This window comes from Oxyura jamaicensis, chromosome 9 (assembly GCF_011077185.1).
Source record: "Oxyura jamaicensis isolate SHBP4307 breed ruddy duck chromosome 9, BPBGC_Ojam_1.0, whole genome shotgun sequence".
Taxonomy (NCBI): domain Eukaryota; kingdom Metazoa; phylum Chordata; class Aves; order Anseriformes; family Anatidae; genus Oxyura; species Oxyura jamaicensis.
Genome location: NC_048901.1, coordinates 20,486,276 through 20,508,523, shown reverse-complemented (window position 1 = coordinate 20,508,523; position 22,248 = coordinate 20,486,276). Strand labels below are relative to the sequence as shown.

Genomic DNA, 22,248 nt, shown 5'->3' with positions numbered 1-22,248 from the left:
AGCCTGTTAGTCCGTGAGCAGTAGATAGGTTTATCTCACGCCATGCAAATAAATCTGTTCCCAGTGCTCTCTGACACACACAGGACTGTGCTGCCTTATATACCCAGGGAGTGTATAAATTTGCCTTCTCTGACTTTATCGTACAGGCAAACTCTCTCTTGCTTTGTGTACCCAGTGCAGCTAAGGATTGTATTTCAAGATTGCCATCAGCGCCAGGTGTGGACTTCATGCCACCAAAGCAGGGCAGCAGAACGGAGCAGTGAGAAGTTGAGGGTAGCTGGAGGAGCACTATGCTTAGGAGCTGGTTTTGGAAACTGCATGGAAACGTGTGCGCACTGCCTTCAGAATAATAGTCTTAATGTTTTCTAGTGGTTAGCCCACAATGCACTTTCTCTTATTTTAAGAAACTTCTAAAAGACCTAACTGTTTTCAGATTGCTAAAGTTCATGAAAGGCCAGAGTTTTTAACCATATGCAGAATATATACGTGTGTCCTTGAGAGTAGTCATAGAGAAAAACATTTCAACAGAACATTGGCAGGATATCATTCCTCAAGCTCCAAGTCCGTCTGAATTTTTGAAAAACAATTATGCAAGCGTATTTCCATAATAATAAAAGAAACTTTGTGTTGACGGGGTTGAGCTGGTATAGTAGTAATGTATGTTTATGATCTATTCAAAATATTATTTGAAATACAGACTTTCAGCTCTAAATCCCTTTGTCATAATTCACTGACAAATTTATATTGAATATTTAATTTGCTTGTCATATTTGATGCATGCAGGATTTTTATATGCTGTCTAATCCGGTATCAGTTTTCATTGGTCCAAGTTTTTGAAGTAAACATTGATTTCATAGCATCAGAAAAATTTGACAAGTCCAATGAAAATTCATCTAAGAATGCACGATCTTTTTTTATTTACCAAAAAAAAAAAGGTTGTTACCGCTTAAAAATTGTTGCTTTACAGCTTTGTTTTTCACATTATGTTCCACAAAGGTTTTATTTCTGGCAAGACTAAATGTGTTGCTGTAAATGAAAATCTTTAACCTCTGAGTGTCAGATTTGGAAACAAACGGGCCCTGAACCCTGATACTCCATCCCATTCCTGGGTGCGTTCTGACAGAATCCAAACTGGAACCTGAGCTGTTTCATTGGAAGCCCACTTACAGAGCAAATTAACGCTAACACTTCGTTACCAAATCATTTATGGGTAAGGTGTTCAGGACCTTCAGGAAAAGAGTAGGAAATGTTCAACTAAGCACCTGCATCATTCGTCTCACACCTTCTGAAATAGTGCTTGGCTTTGCGTATTAAATCCTTTAAAATGATAAAACCAGTGAAATTTAATGTGTAGGAGAAATAAATAAATAATACTAAAACTCACGTTTTACTATCCTTAAAAAAATCTTTCCATTTGACACTACAGAAAGAAAAGGCTGTTGTTTTCATTGTGAAAACTGGAGATCTGGTGGCAGAGAGCCTCATGCTGCAGAGCATCTTCTCTGGACTTTTTTCAGAAGATGCACTTTACCGTTTTGTGCTGTCTTTCCGAGATAGCCAGTTGTCTGCTTGGAGGCTCCTGCACCCAACGATGACCATAGATCATAAATGCAGCCTTTGTCAGGGCATAAAGTGATTGATTTGTGATACAATTTTAAATTAATGGGCTAAACTTCTGTTAGGACAATACTCTATGGTTTTGAGTCAGCGTAATTTTGCAGATTGAATTTTTTGGTAATTATTAGCAGTTAAATTATTGCCGTTTCAAATTACGAGAAGGAACATGATGACTGAAAATGCCACTGAAGTTTTATTAGAGAATCTCACAAACAAAAGCTTTAGAAAAATAATTATAAAATGATCTATAGGATGGCATCTTTGTTCCGCTGAGACCCACTTGCCTTCTGGCCACAGCAGCAAGGACTTCAGGAGTGGTGCGAGGAGTTCTCTGATGGATGCTCAGATGATGACTAGCCAGCTCACTCTGTCTTCCTCACCTGTTAGAGATTAGTTTATGAACCTGTATTTTTGTGTTGTTGATGATCATTTGTGACTTTATACCTCTAGCTCTGAAATTTTGTATTTACAAGAAATTGATTGTAAAATGCGAACAAAAGGCAAATGCTTAGAGGGTGGCGTTTTTCTTGGAATTCAGAGTAACTTCTGTTTCTTTTATAGGTAACAAATATTCAAGCAAGAACAGTTTTACTTTCCTGGTCACCTCCCACCGGCCTTTTAAATGCAGATAGACACAACAATGGTTTGCCTTACACCTGTACTTACGAGGTTGCCTTATCAGATAAAGGGAGAGATGGAAAATACAAGATAATTTACAGGTAACAGTATCATTTTTACACTTACGCACCTCTCAATTCGTGTTTTAGTAGAATAAGTTCTCTCAGCCTTTCAGGGTATATCTTGGCATGCCTATCGGTTGCACAAATCAGGCACATTTGCAGCAGCCTGTCATTTCTTCTCCATCCTGTCAGACCCCTTTGCTGTGAAGGAGCCTGCAGCTGGAGGCTGCACTGGTAGAGCTCCTGTCCCAAGCCCCTCATTGCCTCCCCGTTCCTGCCTCCCCAGCACGCTGCAGATGTTGCATGCCTTGCTGTCTCACCCATTAGCGATGAAAAGGTCACTTCTGTGGTAAATGTCAAAACCCTTTCATGTACACCATGCAAATAGGAGAGCTGCCTTCCTAATGGACTGAATATTTGTGGACTTGCAGAATTCAGAACATTAAAGCCTGTTTTTAAAGCTAACAAGCAAAAGTTGAGTTCTCTGTTTCATTTTGTCTTAGCTCAGTTGAGGAAAGAACATGGCAATGAGCTGGCTACGTCAGTCCACAGAAAAATCTGGAATGCTTGGCTTTTAGCAGCCTTAAGTAAAAATTCTGAGGGATTTCTCTGTCTCCACTTTCAGTGATCCTCTGAGCTCATTTTGTGATCAAGTACATATGGTGTTACGCCTTTCTTTCCTTTTTTTTTTTTTTTTTTTTGCTCTTAATGATGACTAGGATAGAAAGTTTTGAGATGTGGCCTTGGTTATTGTGAAATAGCTAATCCTTCACAAATGTCATTAAATAGAGTCCAGGTGGTACAGCATTTGTGGAGTTCTCTCTTGAGACCAAACTATCTCCTTTCTTAAGATGTCCTGTGAATTAGGGTATTCTTCCTGGTGTGCTGCATGGACTGTCTTGGGGAATGTAAACAGAGAATATTAATCAGGGAAATGCTGCCTGATTGTTTCTGATATTTACACTAGCTGTTTGTGAGTTACCTCAATATGTTAATGTATTCTGCTGAGCTCCTAAAATGGAATGGATACTTCCAAGTACTTTTTGTGCTCGCTGCTGTGATGGCTGCACATTTTCTCCTGGTTATGAAATGCTGTGCATCTGTTTTAAAGCTGCTAGTAGTAATCTGTCTCCTGCTGCTGGCCAGAGAACAGCCATTAGCTTAATGTGCTCCACTCCGTCATGACCAACAGTGATCGTTATTACTATAGGCAAAAGAAAGTCCTGCAATATGTCGGATACATTCTCTTTGCAAAGAGGTGCGCTCGTTTCAGAGGGAAAAAAATGAATTTGCAGAGAATTGGACTATATTTAAAAAGGAAAAAAGTAGGATTTTTGCTGGATTTCTGGCAGCCCAGCAAGCACATGCCTTTTGGCTGATTTTATTCTCGTGTTCTTGAGATATATCTCTGTATTTTCCCAACTATCTATGAAATATTTCTTTGTGATAAATTGTGAGTTTTTTTGTTTCCTGTATTTTAATAAAACTGTGAATAAACCAAGCACTTACATGAGATGCTTAGTACTTACCAAGCACTAACCCGATACCATAACCTTAACAGAATAGGCAACATATGACCAAGCCTAGTGTTCATTTACTGGCAAACAAACCAAAAGGAAAAGAAATGTGTTTTTGTGTTGGTTAGATTTAAAATTAACAATTTATATGCTGTTTTTTTCCTTAAATGCCTGAAACTTAGTTCTTGTAATATTGTTGTTGAAAGAGATCTGGATCTGGCTGCTAGAGCATTAATTAAAACTCTCCTTGGCACAGTCCTCACAGAGCCTCACAGGCTCTGGAAAAGAAAGCAATGATCATCAGTGAAGCAGTTGTGCGAGAAACCTTTTCATCTGAAGTGCAGTGGCTCACACTTGTAAAGTATTTTGAATTAATACGTGTGCAAGAAGTACAAAAGTACCATTGTATTGATTGCACCCCTTTCAGCCCTGGGTGGGTTGGAAAACACAGCAAGCTTTATCTAAATGTCAACAAAATGTAAAGATATCACTGAATTAAACCCATATAGTTAGGTTACTTTACAAATTGGGATGATAACTACTGCTCTGTTACATATACAGAGCTTTATCAAGTTTTGAAGAAACATGAAGTGTGTTGACAAATTGTTCATGTGTTTACTACTGTGGTTCTGTGGTGGGATTTTTGTTTCTTTCAAGTAATAATATGCAGGAGTCACTACACACTGGAAAATCAGGAGATGTGCTAAGCGTGATGCCCCTTTTCATAATTAATTGATTTTTTTTTTCTTTTCTGCAGTGGAGAAGAATTAGAATATAACCTAAAAGACCTTAGGCCAGCAACAGATTATCATGTCAGGTGAGTTAGTGTGACTGTGAGTGTCACTTAAACATAATCTGATCAATTATGTAAGAATAAACGTGGAATTTTTTTTGTCTAACTTTAAAGTGTAGCTCAAGATTCTTGTGGTTACCTCTGAAGGTGTTTTTTCAGCGGCTCCTAAATATTTTCTGATGCATTTTATCTCAGATTCGAAGTTATGAGAGTGCTTTTTGAACAGTACTTTTTCTATCATATCATTGTCATGGCTGAAGTAAGAGGAAAAAAGACATCTACACGTGTATGTCCATATATATGTGTAATGGGCCTTGAAGTCCTTCTATCTGAAAATGGGACACCTCAACCTTGTTCAAAATTTGACTAAAGCAAGTGGCATTTGGTCATTTTTATTGCAACATAGGTGCTAGAAAACCTGAAAGTGCTCCAGTATGTTTTTTCATAAATATTCTGTGCTTTGTAAAGTATATCTGCTGATTACAAATCCATCTCACCATAGTAATTTCAGTATTTATTCCCAAAAATGGGTTCACCCTGTCCCATATTGATATTTTTAGACAGTATTTCTCTTTGTTTCTAAAATTGTGCTTGTTGCCCAATTATTAACACATTCTCAGCTTTGCTTCCTGATGTTTTTAATGCTATCTGCTCATACTGCATTTTTAAAGGCTTTACTTACAAACCAATGCTTCAAATTCACATCCTGTTTGCTTATGCACGGTATCCTTAAAAAAACTCCTTTCACTCCTGTCTATTGTTTCCTTCTGTTTTTCTAGACAAGGGCCACGTTTGGCACGCTATTCCTCATTAAGGCTGCTACTATTTGTTAAGCTTTAGAACCAGCACTTTACTTCTGAGCAAAGAGAGAAAAATCAACCAAAATGGGTCTTTCTTCCTCTGATACTACAGCTTCTTTTTCTTTAGGGTTATTTTCTAATAGAGCTCTAATATGAACTTCTCAAGGCCATAAGTAACTTCTGCTAACTAACTAAACCGCTCGGGCTCCCAGGCCGGGCAGAAGTCCCAGCCATAGCAGCAGATGGATGGTAGCAAGAAGAAAGTTGTAAAACACTGCTGAGCTTCCTGCTGTAAGCAATTGAACGTAATCTTTAAGGCAAGCTTCAAGCAGCAAAGTGGTAGTCATGCAAAGTGGAGTGTTGAGATCTCATGCGATTTTTAAGGGTGTTGGGGGTATTTGCCCCATATCCTGGCCAACTTCCAAACCAATTCATTCTGCCTACCTACAGTTCCCTCTGTTTTCCTGCATTTTTGCCAAAGTATAAATCATTTGTGAACAGTTAGCTGTAACTTTTGTTTAAAAAGAATAAGTGACTGCCAAATACAAAAGTCAGACTTAAAAAAACAGCAGCATGTGTTTGTAGTGGAGGAAACCAACATTTAAAAGCAGGCTGCTTTCTACAACAATTTTTTTTTGTTCACTGAAACCGCGTTATGTATTAACAACTATGAAGAAGTAAATCTGCTAAGTAAAGAAATTTATGTGACCAGCAGTTACTCAGCACGTCATCTTGGGTCTCCTTAACCTTGGCAGCATCTCTAAGGGCTTCTGTTTTCACACAGATAGATGCTGTATTAGGCCCTGGGCACTTAGAGCAGCCTGTTTCACTCTGAATCTGTATCCTGCGTTTCTTCAAGTGTTACCTTGTTGGTAGTTTTAAAGATGATGGTGCTCTCTTTTTTGAGGGCCTGTCAGTCCTTTTTATGGCTAAGGTGGATGAAAATGAAGTCTTTAATCTGCCTTAGAAATTCCAGACCCAACTAATTCTACAACCTTCATTTTCCTGTCATTTTCTAAGAGCTGACGTTACACCTGGTACTTGGAGGCAGGTTTTACAGTATGGGGCTTATGGACAGGGACATCTCAGCTGCTGAGCACAATTGGCAAACTCAAATGCAGTTTTTCAATGACTTGCAGAAAATGCTCGTTAAACTCACTTCCATTCGGTTGTATTCCCCATCTGATTCTCAGCTACGCTGGTTTCCGGCACACATGCACAGAGTCGCCAGATGCAGACGCAATTAATTAATTGCATTTGTTTTCACTCCTGACTGCTAACAGGTGATCTGTAAAGCAGCGCTATAGCAGTTCTTGTGAACTTCCCCCAGAGGTTTGATTCTATGTAGGTGGCCATTGTACAGAAATTGCTCTTATCTACTGAAAACAAATTTAGAAATTGCCCTTTCTTAAACTCTGCATTCAGGCACACAATAGCATAGCCAGCCCGGAGGTCATTGTCTGGTCAGGGTTTGAACGTTTTCTACGTCGACTTCCAATTTGCACTTTTCTTTTGCTGCATGGAAAATGTGAAGGGGAAAAATAACATCATTAATTTTTCAGAGAAAAGCACCGTGAGGAGGTGCTCGGGTCTATTCTACTTGTTTTCCCATGTTATTTTTGTAACATGCATCCCCCGCTATGCTGATACATACAGAGGATTTGCCTGCAATCAAATTCACTTCTAAGATTTTTAGTTTACCAGAACAATGTTTCTGAGCTGTGTTTGTCCCTATTATGGTGTCGGTTTCGATCCATAAAGCTCCCTAGGTATTGACATTGCAGCCGCATAGGAGAAGCTTGTAGTCATGGAAGGAGACTAGCAGTTACCGCCGCTGAATGCGGTACGTGTGAGTCAAGTGTAAGCAGGGCATTAAAGTTCATACCTTCTTCTATGACTTCATGGTTTCTGTTGTATTCTGAAGAGGATTTTAGCACAGTGTGTGAAAGGCTGCCAATAGCCAAGGAAATAGTTTATTGTGGTGGAAAGAAAAGCTGATGGTAACTTGGTGGGCTAGGGGGGGAGTATGTGCACCAAGTGCTGCAATGCTCCTCTTCTGCTGTGCATCTTTTTTATTGCATACCTGTACCAAGTGAAGTAGAGTAACGATAGCCACTGCTTTTTGAGTAATCTATCAGTAACCGACTGTATCATGGATGCTTTGGTAGTCAAATATTGTGGCTGAGGCAGTGCTTTCTCATCTTGTAACTGTCAGCAGATTTATGACCCATTTCAATATGTCTGTTTCAGGGTATATGCAATGTACAATTCAGTAAAGGGATCCTGCTCAGAGCCAGTAAGCTTCACCACTCACAGCTCAGCACCGGAGTGTCCCTTCCCACCCAAACCCTCGCACAGGACCAAAAGCTCCTTAACCTTACAGTGGAAGGTAGGTAACACTTGGATCGGATTGGGCACACAAGAAAACAGAAGAATACCAGCTGGCCAACAATGAACATAACCGGAGCCAGTAACTGAAAGCTGAGAGGGTCATTTTTCAGTAAGGGACTTGAACTCGCAGTAAACTGACAAATCCCTCCCCGTGCACTGACTTGACTCTTAAAATGTATGTGTTTCATTACATTCAGCTTCTTCTCGTTACTTGTTAAGAAGTAGCCAAGCAGTGTGCAAACTCCAAGCTTTGGTTTCACTTTAAACTGTAGTCATTTGCCCTGGGGGGGGGAGGGAGGGAGTTTTCTCTTCTTCCCAAAACCACCTTCTGTTTATTTTTGTTCGTAGGCACCCGTTGATAATGGTTCAAAAATCACCAGCTACCTTCTCGAGTGGGATGAGGTAAGTAGTAACTAGTTGAAATAAATACATAAATAAATGGCACTCAGACTTTACAAGGATCTTCTAAGTAAAGAAAAATAATTAAATACAGCGGAAACTAGAAGTAAGAAAATGAAATCCTGGTGGCATTAGGTAAAGAGCTGGGAGGGTAAAAGGGACAGTGGGGGAAATACTTCTTGTTGAGTGTGTTTTATGCAAAGACAGTACTCTGCTTCTGTACTCTTGAAATTTAACTTTATATTGCTTGTTTGGTGTGCTTAATTTGTTAATTAGGATTACTTATTATTACTTGCTTTGTGATGTGTCTTAGAAGTCTGTTCATGATCACATTCTCTTGGATGCTAAGTGCAGAATAACACTGTTTCTGCCTCAAAAGAGATAAGGTATGATCGTGCAGCCCTTTGTGCAGAAAATGTATTCAGGGTTAAAATAACGGTGCCCTCTACACAGTGGCAATTAGTCTTCTTACAGACAACAAGGGAAATAAGTTCTATCTCCCGATGATCTTACACTTAGTGAGTATCACTAAGTTGGGGAGGGTGCCAAAAGCCAGATGTGGAGTGTTCCTTGCTGGAGAGGTAGGTTCTTGTTGTCAGTCCTCCCTCCTTCCCCTAATTCCTTTATGCCTCCTTTCCATTGCACAAGACATATTTCTGCAGAAAGCATGAGTCAGTGATTATCGTCTTTAAAGGAAAAATGTGTTGGGTGGCAAAAGGCTTGGGTAACATGTTAAGAAAAAGTAAAATGTGATGAGTCAGGAAATGAAGAGTGTGAAAGGGTGTTTCGTTGTGCAGTCTGAGAAACATATCTTGGGGTTTTTAATATTCTAAAAATAATATTCTAAAGGGAATAGTATATTATGAATTGTTTTCCATCATTTCACTGGTAACATGTTCCCAGATCATTCTGCTACATTTGACATTTGGAACCGTTCGCTGTGCAAACATTTACTGTATGTACTATCACAGCAAGTGGGACTTCCATGATGAGAAGCCCTCTGAACTGAACTAAAATTAAACAATAATTTCAGAGTGGCTTGCTGCCCCCCTCTGCATAATAGAAGGGGAAAGGTTGTCAGTGAAGAAGAAAAAATGATGGAGTGTGAGGTCCGGGAAAGGAAATAACATTTCTCCAAAAGGATGGGCCAGGATAATTCCATTATACCTTCTGTGACATCTTGGATCTGCAGTTTTGATCCCTTGCAAGGCTTCCATTAACTGGGAAGCCATGGGAACATAACAGCACAGAGGAATGAAGTAGTGGAAACACATGGATGATTCCAGCCTGCAAAGGGAAGGGAAGCAACAGAAGGTTCATCAGAAGGAGGACCAACAACAGAGCATTAATACAGTGCACACACTTTTAATGTTATTTTTGTCCTTGTGGCGCCTAATCGTAATTTTTGATACCTGTAAGAGAATCCTACAATACTCTTGTCATTTAAACTTTTTAATACTGAGTATATAGCTAGAGAGAATGATCATGCCTATCTTCTTTCACAGAGCAAAAGCTGCTTTTTTTAGGCTAGCTCATGTACAAAAAAAAAAAGAAGCAAACCTGATTGCCTTAGTCTATCTCTTTTGATTACTTTTTCTCAGTAACAATCCTGAAATCTGAGATCCCAGTGGATAGCGAGCCAGCACAGATGAAAAAATGACAGCATGATGTCATCTCCAGTGGTTTGATGTGCCTCCTGACAGTGATGTGCTTGTCCAGTTGTGAGACAGTTAAGGCCACAGGTGTAGTTTGTCTGAAAACAATTTTTACTCTGATATGAGACAGAAATGCAATTTTGAGTTGCTGAATTAAAACTTGATGTTAAGGCTTGTTAACGAAAACATCTGAAAATGCAGCTGGGTGTGCCAGAGGGCTCTTTTTGCAGGAGCCTGAGCTACCAGGTCGGTGAGATGGGCAAGCTGCTGTGCACACCTTTCCAAGGTGTGTCCCTGGTGCAGTGATATGAACTCCCAAAGTTACAGCACCCACGTACAGAAGATAATTCACTTGTGAAGTCCTGTACCCTCACTGGGCCATGTAAATGCCACATAAGCAAAACCACCGACTTTGTTACAATGCCCCACTTTGTCCTGGTGAAATTAAGAAATAAATACGTGGGGGAAGAAGAGAATGCACACCAGGCAACAGCAAAAGCTCTGCCAGAGCTCAGCTAGAGCAACATTCATTAGCTACAGGGCACAGAATAAAATATAAACATGGAAAATCAGTGATGAGAAGGAAATTAAAATGTGACGGTGAAGTAGAGAGGGTTTTGCATGACCGGAGAACAAGAAATCTATCCACTAATAAAGCTGGAGTCTTGGTAAAGAGGAGTCGCTTCATAACTGGGGAGGAGGAGGACAGTGAGCCATGAAAAACCCTCACCACACGTGTCCTGGGATCCGCACTGAAAGGCTTCACCCCCAGTGTATAGAAACAAAACGGGTGTCAGACATGTCAGACACAGGAGGTGAGGGGAGCGGGAGCAGCTGTGGGGTGAGCAAGCAGGGCTGTGTGCCCCCAGGACTGGTCCCTGTGCCCCAGCTCCCACCAGGGACAGGCCGTGTCCAGCTGGGGGGGGTTCGAGCCCTGCAGCCTGCCACGTGCAGCATCTCAGGCCTCACGTCTTGCCGAGGCAGTTAAAGTTGTGGTTTATAGCATCGAAAATGCAGCCAGGAGTGTAGATGGCATCGCTCCCCCATGCAAAAAATAAACTGCTGCTGTAAGATGATAGCAGAAGCGTCATGCTGTTTTACAGGCCTAGGATTAGGTGGGGCTGTAAATTGCAGCAAGAGGACAGCACCTAATCCCTCCTGCAGCTGCCAGACCCTCCAGGGCTGCGGCACCGCGTTCCAGCTCGGCACAGGGGCATCTGCCTGGGACCGCGGGTGCCGCGCTCCTTGGCGAGCCTCATGCAGGGAGGTGCTTGGAGCAGGCTCTCAATGCGGTTTGCTGATGCAGTGCTCTCCCCGTTCTCTGGCTTAGCTGTCTGTTCCCGTACGCATTTCAAAAATCATCTTTTATACCACTGTGTTTCAGTGGGATGAAGCTTTAGATGAAACATAAATGAATTGCTTTTGTTTCTTCATTGGAATTAGGTTTGTTGTTTTCTGACCTACTTGCAGGAAGAGAATGCTGTACTGCGTAATACATCGTTGGGCTGGTCCTGCCCAACGTCCTCTGGTTCTTCTGTTTAGTTCTAAATTATTATATTGTTTTTCCTGTCTTGCAGACTGGAAAATAGAGCAGTAGGTGGACAAAGCTAATCCTGCTACTTCACCTTTGTCCCTCCCAGTTAGGATTAATTTGTATGGACAAATAACTCAGAACAGGCAAATACTTTTTTTCTCAGTGCTGACACAGGTCTTTGAATGATCATTGCAATGCCTCGCTAATAAATCGATGACTTTGTGCTGGAATTGATCGTTCAGGGTAAGCAGAAGGCTGATCTCAAGAAGTTATGTTAAAAACGTACTAACGGAAAGCATCGCTCCAGCAGGGCTGATGCTTCCTCCTGATGCCAGCGTTCATCAGACTCAGTAAACTGTAACTGCAGTGAGAAATGCCTCTGGCAGTGCTGTAAGAATCAGGCCTTTGTTGCTAATTAGATGTGAAATGATCGTTCTGTGATTAAGTGGTAGTAAATAAATGTTTCTCTTGCGCATATGGATAGTGGTAGTATCCTAGTCATTCTCCATGGGGAAGTGGAGGACTGTTCCTGAGCCAGAGACAAGGACATCTCTCATGTAGTGTGCATTGCTGCTCTAATTCTGATCCCCAACGCACTGTGATTTAATTGGCACAGAACAGAGATAGGTACGTTACCGAGCAATTTAATGATTCGTTGATGAAGAGTTGGTTATTAACTTTATATACAGATAAATGGAGATCATTTTGTTCTATCAAAAAGTTCTAAATTTCATGAGGCTGGCTAGCTAGCAGAGGTGTACGAATTTATACCAGGTGACGCTCTGCTAAGTGCATCTCAGTGATGATCCACCAGGATTTGGGTACAGAGCTCCACTCCCATGCTTGGGCTTGTGTTTGCTCACCTTCCTGCCCTCTGGGTCTGTTTTGTGCCCGTGTCACTGCTGTTACACATGCCAGAGGAGAGTCTTGGATAAAATCATTTCTTACACACCTATTTGAAGGATGTTTCCTAAGTCCTGTTCTGTTTTCTAAGCGCTTGTATATGCAGAAAATTCAGCCCCTCTCAGAAGAGCCTGGATAATAAATGCATTGCAGAGATCGTAGGGTGAGTTTGTAATAACCGTTGACAGTTTGCATTGCAGCCTCGTGCCAGATTGAGGATCAGTCTGTTGCTTTTTATTGCCAGTGTGATCCAAACACAGAAGGTAACGCTAGCGTGGCCTGGAACAGCTTGCTGCTGTGCCTCCTGGTTGCAGAGCTGCTGCTGGCAGCTTTTGTTCAGTCTTCTGCTTTGAGGTCTTGGGAAGGACTGTGCTCTGGTTCTACATCCACCCTACCTGCAGTGGCTCATCTTCTTTTGTGTTTACTGTGTCTGCTGCAGGGAACGCAGTCAACAAAACCCGTATAAATTCCCACAGCCGTTACCTCAGTAAACTCTTACCTCCACCGAAAACTTGGGCACCCTGTTTTAATTGAGGGTGTAGTTTTACATAGAGCTGAAAGAGTGGCAAAACTTTCAAATTTGTGTTAATATGTGGTGTTATGGTAGCGTGCAAATTCTAATGGAAACGGATTGTTCTGGTTTCCTCGGACAGGCCCTGCTGACCAGCACGTTACGGGATGGCATTGTGAAGAACAGGGCTCATAGGCTGGAGAAAGCAGAGCTGGTGAAGAAGTCAGCCAGTGCCTGCTCTCCCTCTGAAATCTGTGGATTAGAAATATTTGCGGAAATGATACAGTGTATTTTAAGCGACTTACGAAACATTATTGAGAGGATTAAAACTTGGATGCTGAGCATACAAAGAATAGGAGAAGGATTCTGGGAAAGCTGCAAGGCTCTTGGGTGGCAGCCAGTACCAGCCTGCCAGTTGTGCTTGTCTATAATTATGCCAGCATCAGAGCTTTCATAAATCTTGGGAGGGAAGGAGCGGAGAGACTATTTCCAGGCTATTAATGCCAGGATAATTAGAAATATCGGCCAGCCTCTCCAATTAGTGCCAATAGAAGGCAAAATACCAGCCAGTCTGAGTGATTTGAATACCAGTCAGTCTCTGAGCGAGTCTGGGGAATGTACAGTACCAGGTCTAGAAGAAAAATGTATACAATATCAGGATTTTTACTACTATAAGGTTGAAGATAACTTGAGTGTTTGGCAGTCTTTGTAAAGTTTTAACCCACCAGTTTGCCAAATTGGAGTTTCTGTGGTCCACTGCTCTCAGTTCAGGCATTGTGCTACAGGTGAGCCTTCCCTGACAGACACCACTGTACATCTGTTTATTTAATCGCATGCTTAGCATTTGGTCGCTTTTCTGCTCTAGGAGAAAAAGCAAAGGAAAATGATGGAAAAAAGTACGCCCATAAGCACAAAAACAGGGAAGACAGGATGATTTTAAACAGTTAAAGTTTGTTCAAGGCATCTGAATGTGCATAAGTTTGCATAGGGAAAAAAAATCCATTCTTAGTAGTCCTGCAGTGATTAATGGATATTTTAATAAAACATAGGATTAGTAATTAGGATTTGTGTAGTCTGGATATTAAAGAGCTGGGAAACACTGAGACCTCTTATTTTTGTTGAAAATAATTTTTATCATGTAACTGCATGTCTAGGGATTTCGATTTGAAAAAGTGCTCTCATTTACACGGGACTTTGGCTTTAGGATTCATGATTTTCTTCCAGTTCCACCCCTTAATTTAGTTGATCTGTACTGTAAAGTTGCAGCCAGAGCAGGTGGGTGAAGTTGAGGAAGATTGTGGGTAAAACCAAGTTGTAGAACAAGCGTGGAAGAGCACTGGGGAAATACAAGTAAGTTACGGTTGTTTACCAGCGTGCTAAATGTCCCTTTAGTGTCTCCAAATGGTTGTGCAGCGCTGGAGGTCTGCACGATTGTTTCTAGCTTGGTAAACACATTTCAGAGATTTACTACAAACATTTTATGGACTTCTTGCTTCCATGCTGCAATCCAAATTAAAAGAGGTGGAAACTGAAAGAGGCTGGAGAATGGTGTCAGTGAAAAATGTCTGTCCCACTCAGGCATTTTGGAACTCTTCACTGGTGAAGTCATGCATCGAGCATGGAAGAAGAACAGTGCATGGAAAGACAGAGCCCAAGGAGGAGGTTGGGACGTTTGGAAGTTAACTGCAATGCAAGAAGATGCCTGTATTATTAATTTTCCTGATAGTTTGCTTGTGTCTAGAAACATCAAGTCTTCTGTCAAGCTGGTGTATTACAGCGTGTGAAATGCGTAGCCTTGTCTATGGGCAGGTGTTTGGAGACCGTCCTACAGCAATTCAGCTTTGGTTTTATCCTAGCTCATATATAGTTGGGTGCGATTGAGAAGGTTTTTGTTTTATTTTAAACAAGGAGGGGGATTTTTGAATGTCCCTGTCCTCAGCTGTCCTGGCTTGTACTTGATGTGCCTTAGGTAGTATTTGGGACTTAGTTTTCTCAAGACCATCTCATGCTGCTGCCCCGTCTTGGCTTTGTCAGGGCTCGTAATAGCTCCAGGTCAAACTAATTAATGTGAAGCTCCCACAAACCGTACCTTTGACATCCAGCTTCCCAGGTGCGTGTCCGGCCCCGCACCGTTCAGTGTGGGTTCAATCTCTGCTGCCCTTGGGGCACACATCCGAGCACTGTGCGGGACAGGGTTAAGGCTGTGCCCGTGCTCACCCGTCCTGGAGCAGCGGGAGTCGGTGGTGGGCTGGACGGCGGGCAGCGAGAGCCCTCTTGTGGGATGAAGTGTTCTTGAAGGGCTTGTAGGGCTTACGTGGAAGTTGGTGTGCAGAGGGTAGCACTCGAGAAGCGTTGGTTGCAGGGTTCCTGTGAGAGGGTTGATTCACAGATGAATTTCACACCTAACTTAGATATTTCTTGGTTAATGAGTAGGATAAATCAGATTTCAATTGTAATGACAAGCTGTAAATGTATCTCATGAAGGTAAGAATCTGGAAAGAGGAGGAATCTGACAGACTGGGGTAGGTATTTAGGTAACGTAGCAATGCTGTCAGTGACTTCAGAGTTTTGTTTGCACAGTCCCTGTGTGAAAGCATCTAATTCCAATATCATTTAACAGTTCTTCATAGGATGAGAAATGTCTGGTTTTGTTTCAACACTATCTGATTACAGATGGTTCTCTTTCTAGGGAAAAAGGAACAGTGGTTTCAGAGAGTGTTACTTTGGAAGCCAGAAGCATTGCAAGTTGACGAAGCTTTGTCCAGCTTTGGGTTACACCTTCCGATTAGCAGCTCAGAATGACATCGGTACTAGGTAAGTTATCCCAGGATACACACAAAAAGGGGTAGCTGAAGGGTTTAACTTGCAATATGACAGTGTAAAGAGGGACTTCTGAATTTTGTATTTTATTTTTTTCCCTCTTCATGGTTTTGGGTTACATTTCTGATGTTTGATCTATTATTAATGCCTTAATGTATGTCACACCTTCTCCGGTGGTATCACTCACCCCCAGGGAATTGCCATGTACCTTCAGAGTGACGAGGTTGGTCGAAGCAGATAGACTCCCTTTGAGGTGTTAAATGGTGTTTTGTGGTCTATTTCTTACACAAAAAGAATACATCTTTTATGTGAAATTCCCACTAGGGACCTCTGCGAACCAAGAAAAACAAGCAAGAGGAAGTTGAGTTACAGATTTTGAAAGGAATCTTGATGTATTTATTTTTCTATTTTAAAGCAAAGCCCTTCTGTCTTTTTTCAGCAGTACAGTCCTTTCCTTCTTCAGGAGGACTGGCAGGGCTGGCTGACAGGGTGGGAAAGAAGGGGGCAAGATCCAGGACCAAGAGGGGACGGGCACACTCAAGGGCCCTGTGAGATGAGTTTCAGAGTCTGCTTTTTTGCCTGTGTGCAGATGTGTTTAAGTCAAGGTGATGAGAAATCAGGCTTATTCCAACTGTCAGGGACCCCCTGGGGAGCTCTGGGCTAAAACACTGCCCAGCAAGGACCAGAGCATGCCCAAGACATGTCCCAGTGAGGGGCTGCACGCCTCTGGAGGAGAACAGGCGAGGAAGAGTTTAGCTGTGAAGAAGCTAAACATCCAGTGCTTTTGTATACTCGTTTATTGTCCTTCTTAGCTAAACAGGATCTAATAATTATTAGTAGAAGGAAAGAAAAAGAAAAACAACTAGTCTATAACGATGTGCTTTGCTGAGGGAGATTGCTGTATCGTTTTGTCTTCTGAGACATGAAATTCCTAGCGATATATAACTTCTACAAGTTAATCGGTGTCCCTCTGCGATGTTCCTTTTGCCACTTTCTTTCAAGATCACCTCCCTCCCTGCTTAAATAGTCCATGAACTGTGGAGGGACTTGAGCTGGAGCTGCCAAGTGTAAATGGAAGGGCACTGCCAGATGGTGGTGTCTCTGCAAAGTTCCCAGCTTTGGAATCTCTTCTCTTTGCCAGATTCTAGATTTTTAAAAAACATTTTTGGGCATGTTGCACAACTTCTCCCTCCCCCTTTTTTTTTTCTGTTATATTCTCTCTTTTTTTTTTTTTATCTGGCTATTGAAGAGGGATTAGACTAAGAAGTATATTCATGGTCAGCTGCTGTGTGTTAATCTACAAGATAAGCACCAACAGCACATGGCTCGTTTTTTATAGACAGCACTCAAAATTATGACATGCTAATGTCATCTAACACTTCATATTTTAAGGTGGTGCTGGTTGGTTGTAAGGCTTGCGGATTTATCATTTAAAATGATTTTTTTGTTGTTGTTTGGGTGCTGGTTGCAGGTGTTTTGCCTTTATTTCAGCACTCATACTGTTTTTGAGAAGGAAGACCCACAAAAAGGAGATAGAGCTTTTTGTGTGCATTAAATTCATGTGATGGCTTTGTTAAGAAACAAAATACCTTAGTACTTTGGACACAAATCTGAAAATTGCAAGAACATTGCACTCAATTGAGAGTTCTCATGACGTGCTCCTGAAAATTCACCAAAATCTAGCTGTTTTAAATTTTGTTCTCAAATTTCCATTGTACATTGTATAGTCTGCCTGGGGTCTTAGGAGAACTCTTCCCACACTAGTTCAACACAACTGCCTGTTGTGTTTCAAGGCATTGTGTGCCTGGATTTAGACAAGATGAGAGTGCGTATCTCTTCTGCTGCAGATGTTCTCTTTCTTTGCAATCTGAGCTGTGTGAAAGAACGACTTTATTGCTCAGCTTTGAATGCAAAGAAATTTGGGCAGGGAAGGTCAGAAAGGAGCAGAGCAGCCTGGAGAGTTGGAAGGTATCCGTGCCTGCACCAAACAGCTCCTACGTGATGCTGAGCATGTGTGGCTATGACTGGATAGATTTTCCCTGCTGTCTTTGGACGGGGATGTCTGAAGCAGTGGGACTAGACTTGCTGAAGAAGCTGGCTTTCAGGGCTGTAGCTTGAATAGAAATTGTATTCTGAGTGTATAAAAGGTAGAAACTACATATAAAACTCAACATCTAAAAGTGGAGAAGTTGGACATTACTTGCTACATTTTATTTTCCTTTTGTTGAATTAGATTTTGCTCTACTTCACAGTTAATAGTAATTTAATATTTCTGAGGCAATCTGTTATTTTCCCAATATTATTGCAATGAAATCCATAAAAATGACTGTGAGGGAATTTATAATCCTGCGTTTATTTCTATTTTTAGTTCTGACATTTCCTTAACTTTGTGTGCTCATCTTTTCCACTTGGGCATATTAACATTGTCTAGATTTTTTTTGAAAATACAAATATATATATATATATATATATTCATAGATAGATAGATATGAAAATGCTGTGTTGTTCTTTTAAAATATTCCTCTCTCCTCTGTTCTTGTACAGTGGGTACAGCCAGGAGGTGGTATGCTATACTGCAGGTAACATTCCTCAGACTCCTTCTGCACCAAGGCTTGTTCGAGCTGGTGTTACGTGGGTTGCATTGCAATGGAATAAAGTAGAAGGATGTACACCAGAGGAAGTGATTTCCTACACCTTGGAAATTCAAGAAGAAGATAATGTAAGTGCTGTGTTACTACGAAGTGTACTGAGTGGCTCAAATTGAGTTTCAATTTATTAGTCCAAGTTTATTGAAAATATTGTGGATTGCTATTTTGGAGGGCCATTCCAGTTAATATTTTTGCAAAGGTTATGTGAGGACTCTTAAAACTTTATGTAACAGAAAAAACATTTTAATAGAATGCCTTTTAGGAGTACTCAGTACTTGGCAGGGCAGAGATGTGTGATTTGTTCAGCTTCACAGTAGAATTTTGAATCCTTAGCTTAAGAAGTAGCTAAAATTCTTAGCTGAAAATGCGTGCTGTCATCCATGATTCATTTACAAAGCTTCACAGGAGTCCATAACCTATAGGGCAGTTTGTCCTCCATGTTCTGCTGAGTGGTGCGCTTGCTTTCAGTAATCATCTGTCACTTTTATTCCTCTTAAAACATGTTAAATTGTTGTTATTGCTTTTAAGCTTATTTTACAGAAAAATTACATTATTCAGGTTGGTTGCACCATCCTTCTAGAGGGAAGGTTATTGTGACCTAGTAGCTTAAAAAAAAGGCAAGCAAACCAAAAACAAACACAAAATTCACTCAAGTATGAAGCCCCTTTGATACAGTAGTATATTCTAGCTGCACACTAAGAGAGAGAGCATTGACTGGAATTTCTTTTTCTCTCTAGGATAGCGTGTTTCACCCAAAGTACACTGGAGAGGAGCAAGCCTGTACTGTGAAGAATCTCAGAAGAAGCACACAGTATAAATTCAGGGTAAAATCTTCCTTTTATCACTGCATAGTATCTTCTGTGTTGGGTGTGTGTTTTTTTTCCAGGCTCTGTAGGGAAACATTATTACTACCTGCAAAACTGAGCCATCAAATACAAATTCTCCCTGCGACATAAGGCATTATTTTATATGAACTCCTGACGGATGAACCCGGTCAATCCATGAGCTGCCCTGAGCACTGCCTGTATTTCAGGGCCTGCAGCGAGCTGTCTCCTCCACATTGTGTGCTCCTTTGCGGGCTGGAGGACCTTGTGAAGTTGCGTGAACTACCTCAGGAATTAGAAAGCTGGTGCAGCATCTGAAGAGATGATGCCTTTTAATTCAGTGTTGTGGAAGCTCTGGTGGTTGTCTGAGGGAATAGAATGGTTAAGTGCTTTTCTGCAGTGCTTCTTTCAAATTAAAAATGAATTTTTCACAGCTGGGTTGAACTGGGCTTCTTCCTCGTGTCACCAGCCAAGAGCAAAACTGTAATGTGACAGTAGTGAGACCTTCCCTTGTTGCACACAGACCATCATTAGTGAGCTGTGCAACTTGAGAAAAGATCCCCAAAACTGTAAAAACCAAAACCCCAAACAGTAGTATCAGTATTTGAAAACTAGTGTGGGGACTATATGGCTAATTCGAGGCTTGTCTTTCAGCCTGGGCAAGATAGTTGGTTGACTAGTATGGAGCTTTGGGTAATAGAGACAAATCTCTTCTAGGTGATTTAATTTATGCAAATGAGTGTCCACGTTAGGGAGGAGACATCCTGCTAACAATTTTGATCAAAATGAAGGTTGGTTCGTTACAGTGACAATGGAAGTGTAATGCACCTTTGTAAAGGGATTTGTTCAGTATCACGTGAGGGTTTTGTACAGGGGACAAGTGACACAAAGCATGTGAAAAGGTGCAGAAATTCAGTCTCCCAAGTGTTCGAATCGTCATCATCACCAATTGGGAATCGCCGGTGACTGTTTCTAGTGAAGTTCCATGAAAAACAGTACTGGTGTATACTGTGTTGTAATATTATCAGTGACCTGGAAGCAAAGTGCTGTTTTTTATTTCTGCTAAGAAGATGAGAGACTCTAGTTTGGGGAAGCAGGGGCTCTGAAAAAGCATTGCAAATTCCAGCTGAAGAATCAGGTTAATACGAATTTTCAGCTCCCACTGGGCCAGTGCAGACTTTAGCTATATGAATACGGGAAATTATAAGTTAAAAATAAGTTGTATTACATTTATATTTCAAACTGTTCCCCTGGAGCTGTTACTGAGATATTTATCTAACTTACATACCTGGTGTTCATGGTAGGATGTCCTAAATTGGAGAACAGTCAGAGAAGAGCCAAGAGGTGATTAAATAATTAGAAAACAAGGCAATAAAAAAAAAAAAATAAAGGTGCCAGGAAGAGTAGGGTAACAGGTCAGTAAGGATGTCCACAGTGGATGAAACTTTCATAACCAGCCTTTGAGTTTAGCAGACAAAAATTGTAAGACTTATATAAGCACAAAATTAGGAGCCAGGCAAATTCAGTGAGAAACATATTGGTGATAATTTTGAATTCTTGTCTGCTGACAGTTTTTCTTATTCGGATCATATAGAGATGTAAAGCCATACCTTTTAGAAAAATAAGAAATAGGCATAAGAAAAACTTACACAGGAGTTGATACTGGCTTTGGCTTCTTTAAAGCAAGCATATGGGCTGGGAACCTCAATTAATTTTTTGGCATTAAAACTACAAATTGTTTTCCCCAGAAGCCTCTGTTAGAAGAGGGGATAGAAATGACCATCCTGAGAATAGCAGAGCTTCCCAAGTGGAAAAGTTCCTGCTAGCTTATATTTACTCTTAGCAATTACAATAAATATTTTATTACTCACTTCCTTGGCAGCAGACTCATGTCCCAGAGACTATTCTGAGCTAATACAGCTCTCACCAGCCGCAAAGTGTTAGACCATTTGGGGTTTCTTCCTGATCTGCTCTGTCTCCTGGCCAGGTCCTCGCGTCTTCTCGTAGCTAAGCAGCATTCTCACTGAAGTCAGCAGAAGGTATTCTTGAGTAGAGACAAAAGATTTGGCTGAGCAAGTTTACTTTGTGCACATGCTGACAGTTCTGGTGGCTATCGGTTATGCCTTTCTTGTTTGCCTGTCATACTACGTGGGGTTTTAATTATGCGATTACTGATAGCCTGAAGGAATTTGTTTTAAATAGCAGTTTATACCTCCAAAACAAAAATAGCACAGTTGTTGTTATCTTCATCTTCAGTGAGTAAATAACTTTGAGTTGCCATGTGATTCTTCTTTGTTGTTGTTGTTGAGAGAAAAACAGTAATGCTGTTATCCTAAACTTACGTGGTGGTGTAGGGGATGGAAAAATCAATGTGGTTTCTAAAGAAACAACGTTGACAATCAGATAGCTGTTATTAAAATCCCACACGCTATTTTGGGAAGTGACATGCTTTCGAAGTTAATGATATTTGTGTAGTTACTAAAGGAAGTATTGTACAAAACTGTCAGAAAAACCATCACGGTAAGCAACGTTAAATTTGTTGCATTTTTTTGTTTCAGCTGTTTGCTTCCAATGTGGAAGGAAAGAGTTCTCCAAGTGAAGTTTTGGTCTGTACAACAAGCCCAGACAGGCCGGGACCTCCAACCAGACCGATCATTAAAGGGCCAATAACATCTCACGGCTTTAGTGTTAAGTGGGGTAAGCAGCTTCAGTTTGTCACAGGAGAGCTTTGGAGGGTCATAATGTTGAATATTGAATTCAAATAAAATTATGTAAATGCATCTTATAACTTAGTTATTTCATACTGTTTGTAAGTCCACAAAGCTAATATATATATATATATATCTGGAAGGCTGGACAGCTCAATTGTTTGAATATTTTGAAGGATGTTTAAAAGCACTTAAGTTTTAAGAATCATATATATTTTTTTTGGTTTTAATTAATTAACTTGGAGTTTTAATCAACTGTGCATTCAGGCTTTTTGTCTTCCATTTCGTGTCCCATTGCAGATGGATGCTGCTTATCATTCCAGCTGCTTCCTTTATCAATGGGACATTGATAAATCTCCACACCACATCTTCTTCAGTGCTTTTTCCATGCATGTTATTTGTAGCATCTCTGAAATGTTAGCCAGCCACCTTATTCTGGCTCATTCCG

The 22,248-nt window shown here is 40.9% G+C and overlaps 1 protein-coding gene across 1 annotated transcript in view; it reads left to right on the top strand.

Annotated features, from left to right (window-relative positions):
* FNDC3B (fibronectin type III domain containing 3B) overlaps window positions 1-22,248 on the top strand; it is a 178,688-nt gene that overhangs the window by 114,095 nt on the left and 42,345 nt on the right. Inside the window, exons 8-15 of the mRNA XM_035334452.1 lie at window positions 2,179-2,336; window positions 4,572-4,631; window positions 7,658-7,796; window positions 8,147-8,200; window positions 15,490-15,614; window positions 18,165-18,339; window positions 19,006-19,092; window positions 21,651-21,789. Coding sequence (XP_035190343.1) covers window positions 2,179-2,336; window positions 4,572-4,631; window positions 7,658-7,796; window positions 8,147-8,200; window positions 15,490-15,614; window positions 18,165-18,339; window positions 19,006-19,092; window positions 21,651-21,789 — 937 coding nt within the window. The remainder of the gene's footprint in view (window positions 1-2,178; window positions 2,337-4,571; window positions 4,632-7,657; window positions 7,797-8,146; window positions 8,201-15,489; window positions 15,615-18,164; window positions 18,340-19,005; window positions 19,093-21,650; window positions 21,790-22,248) is intronic.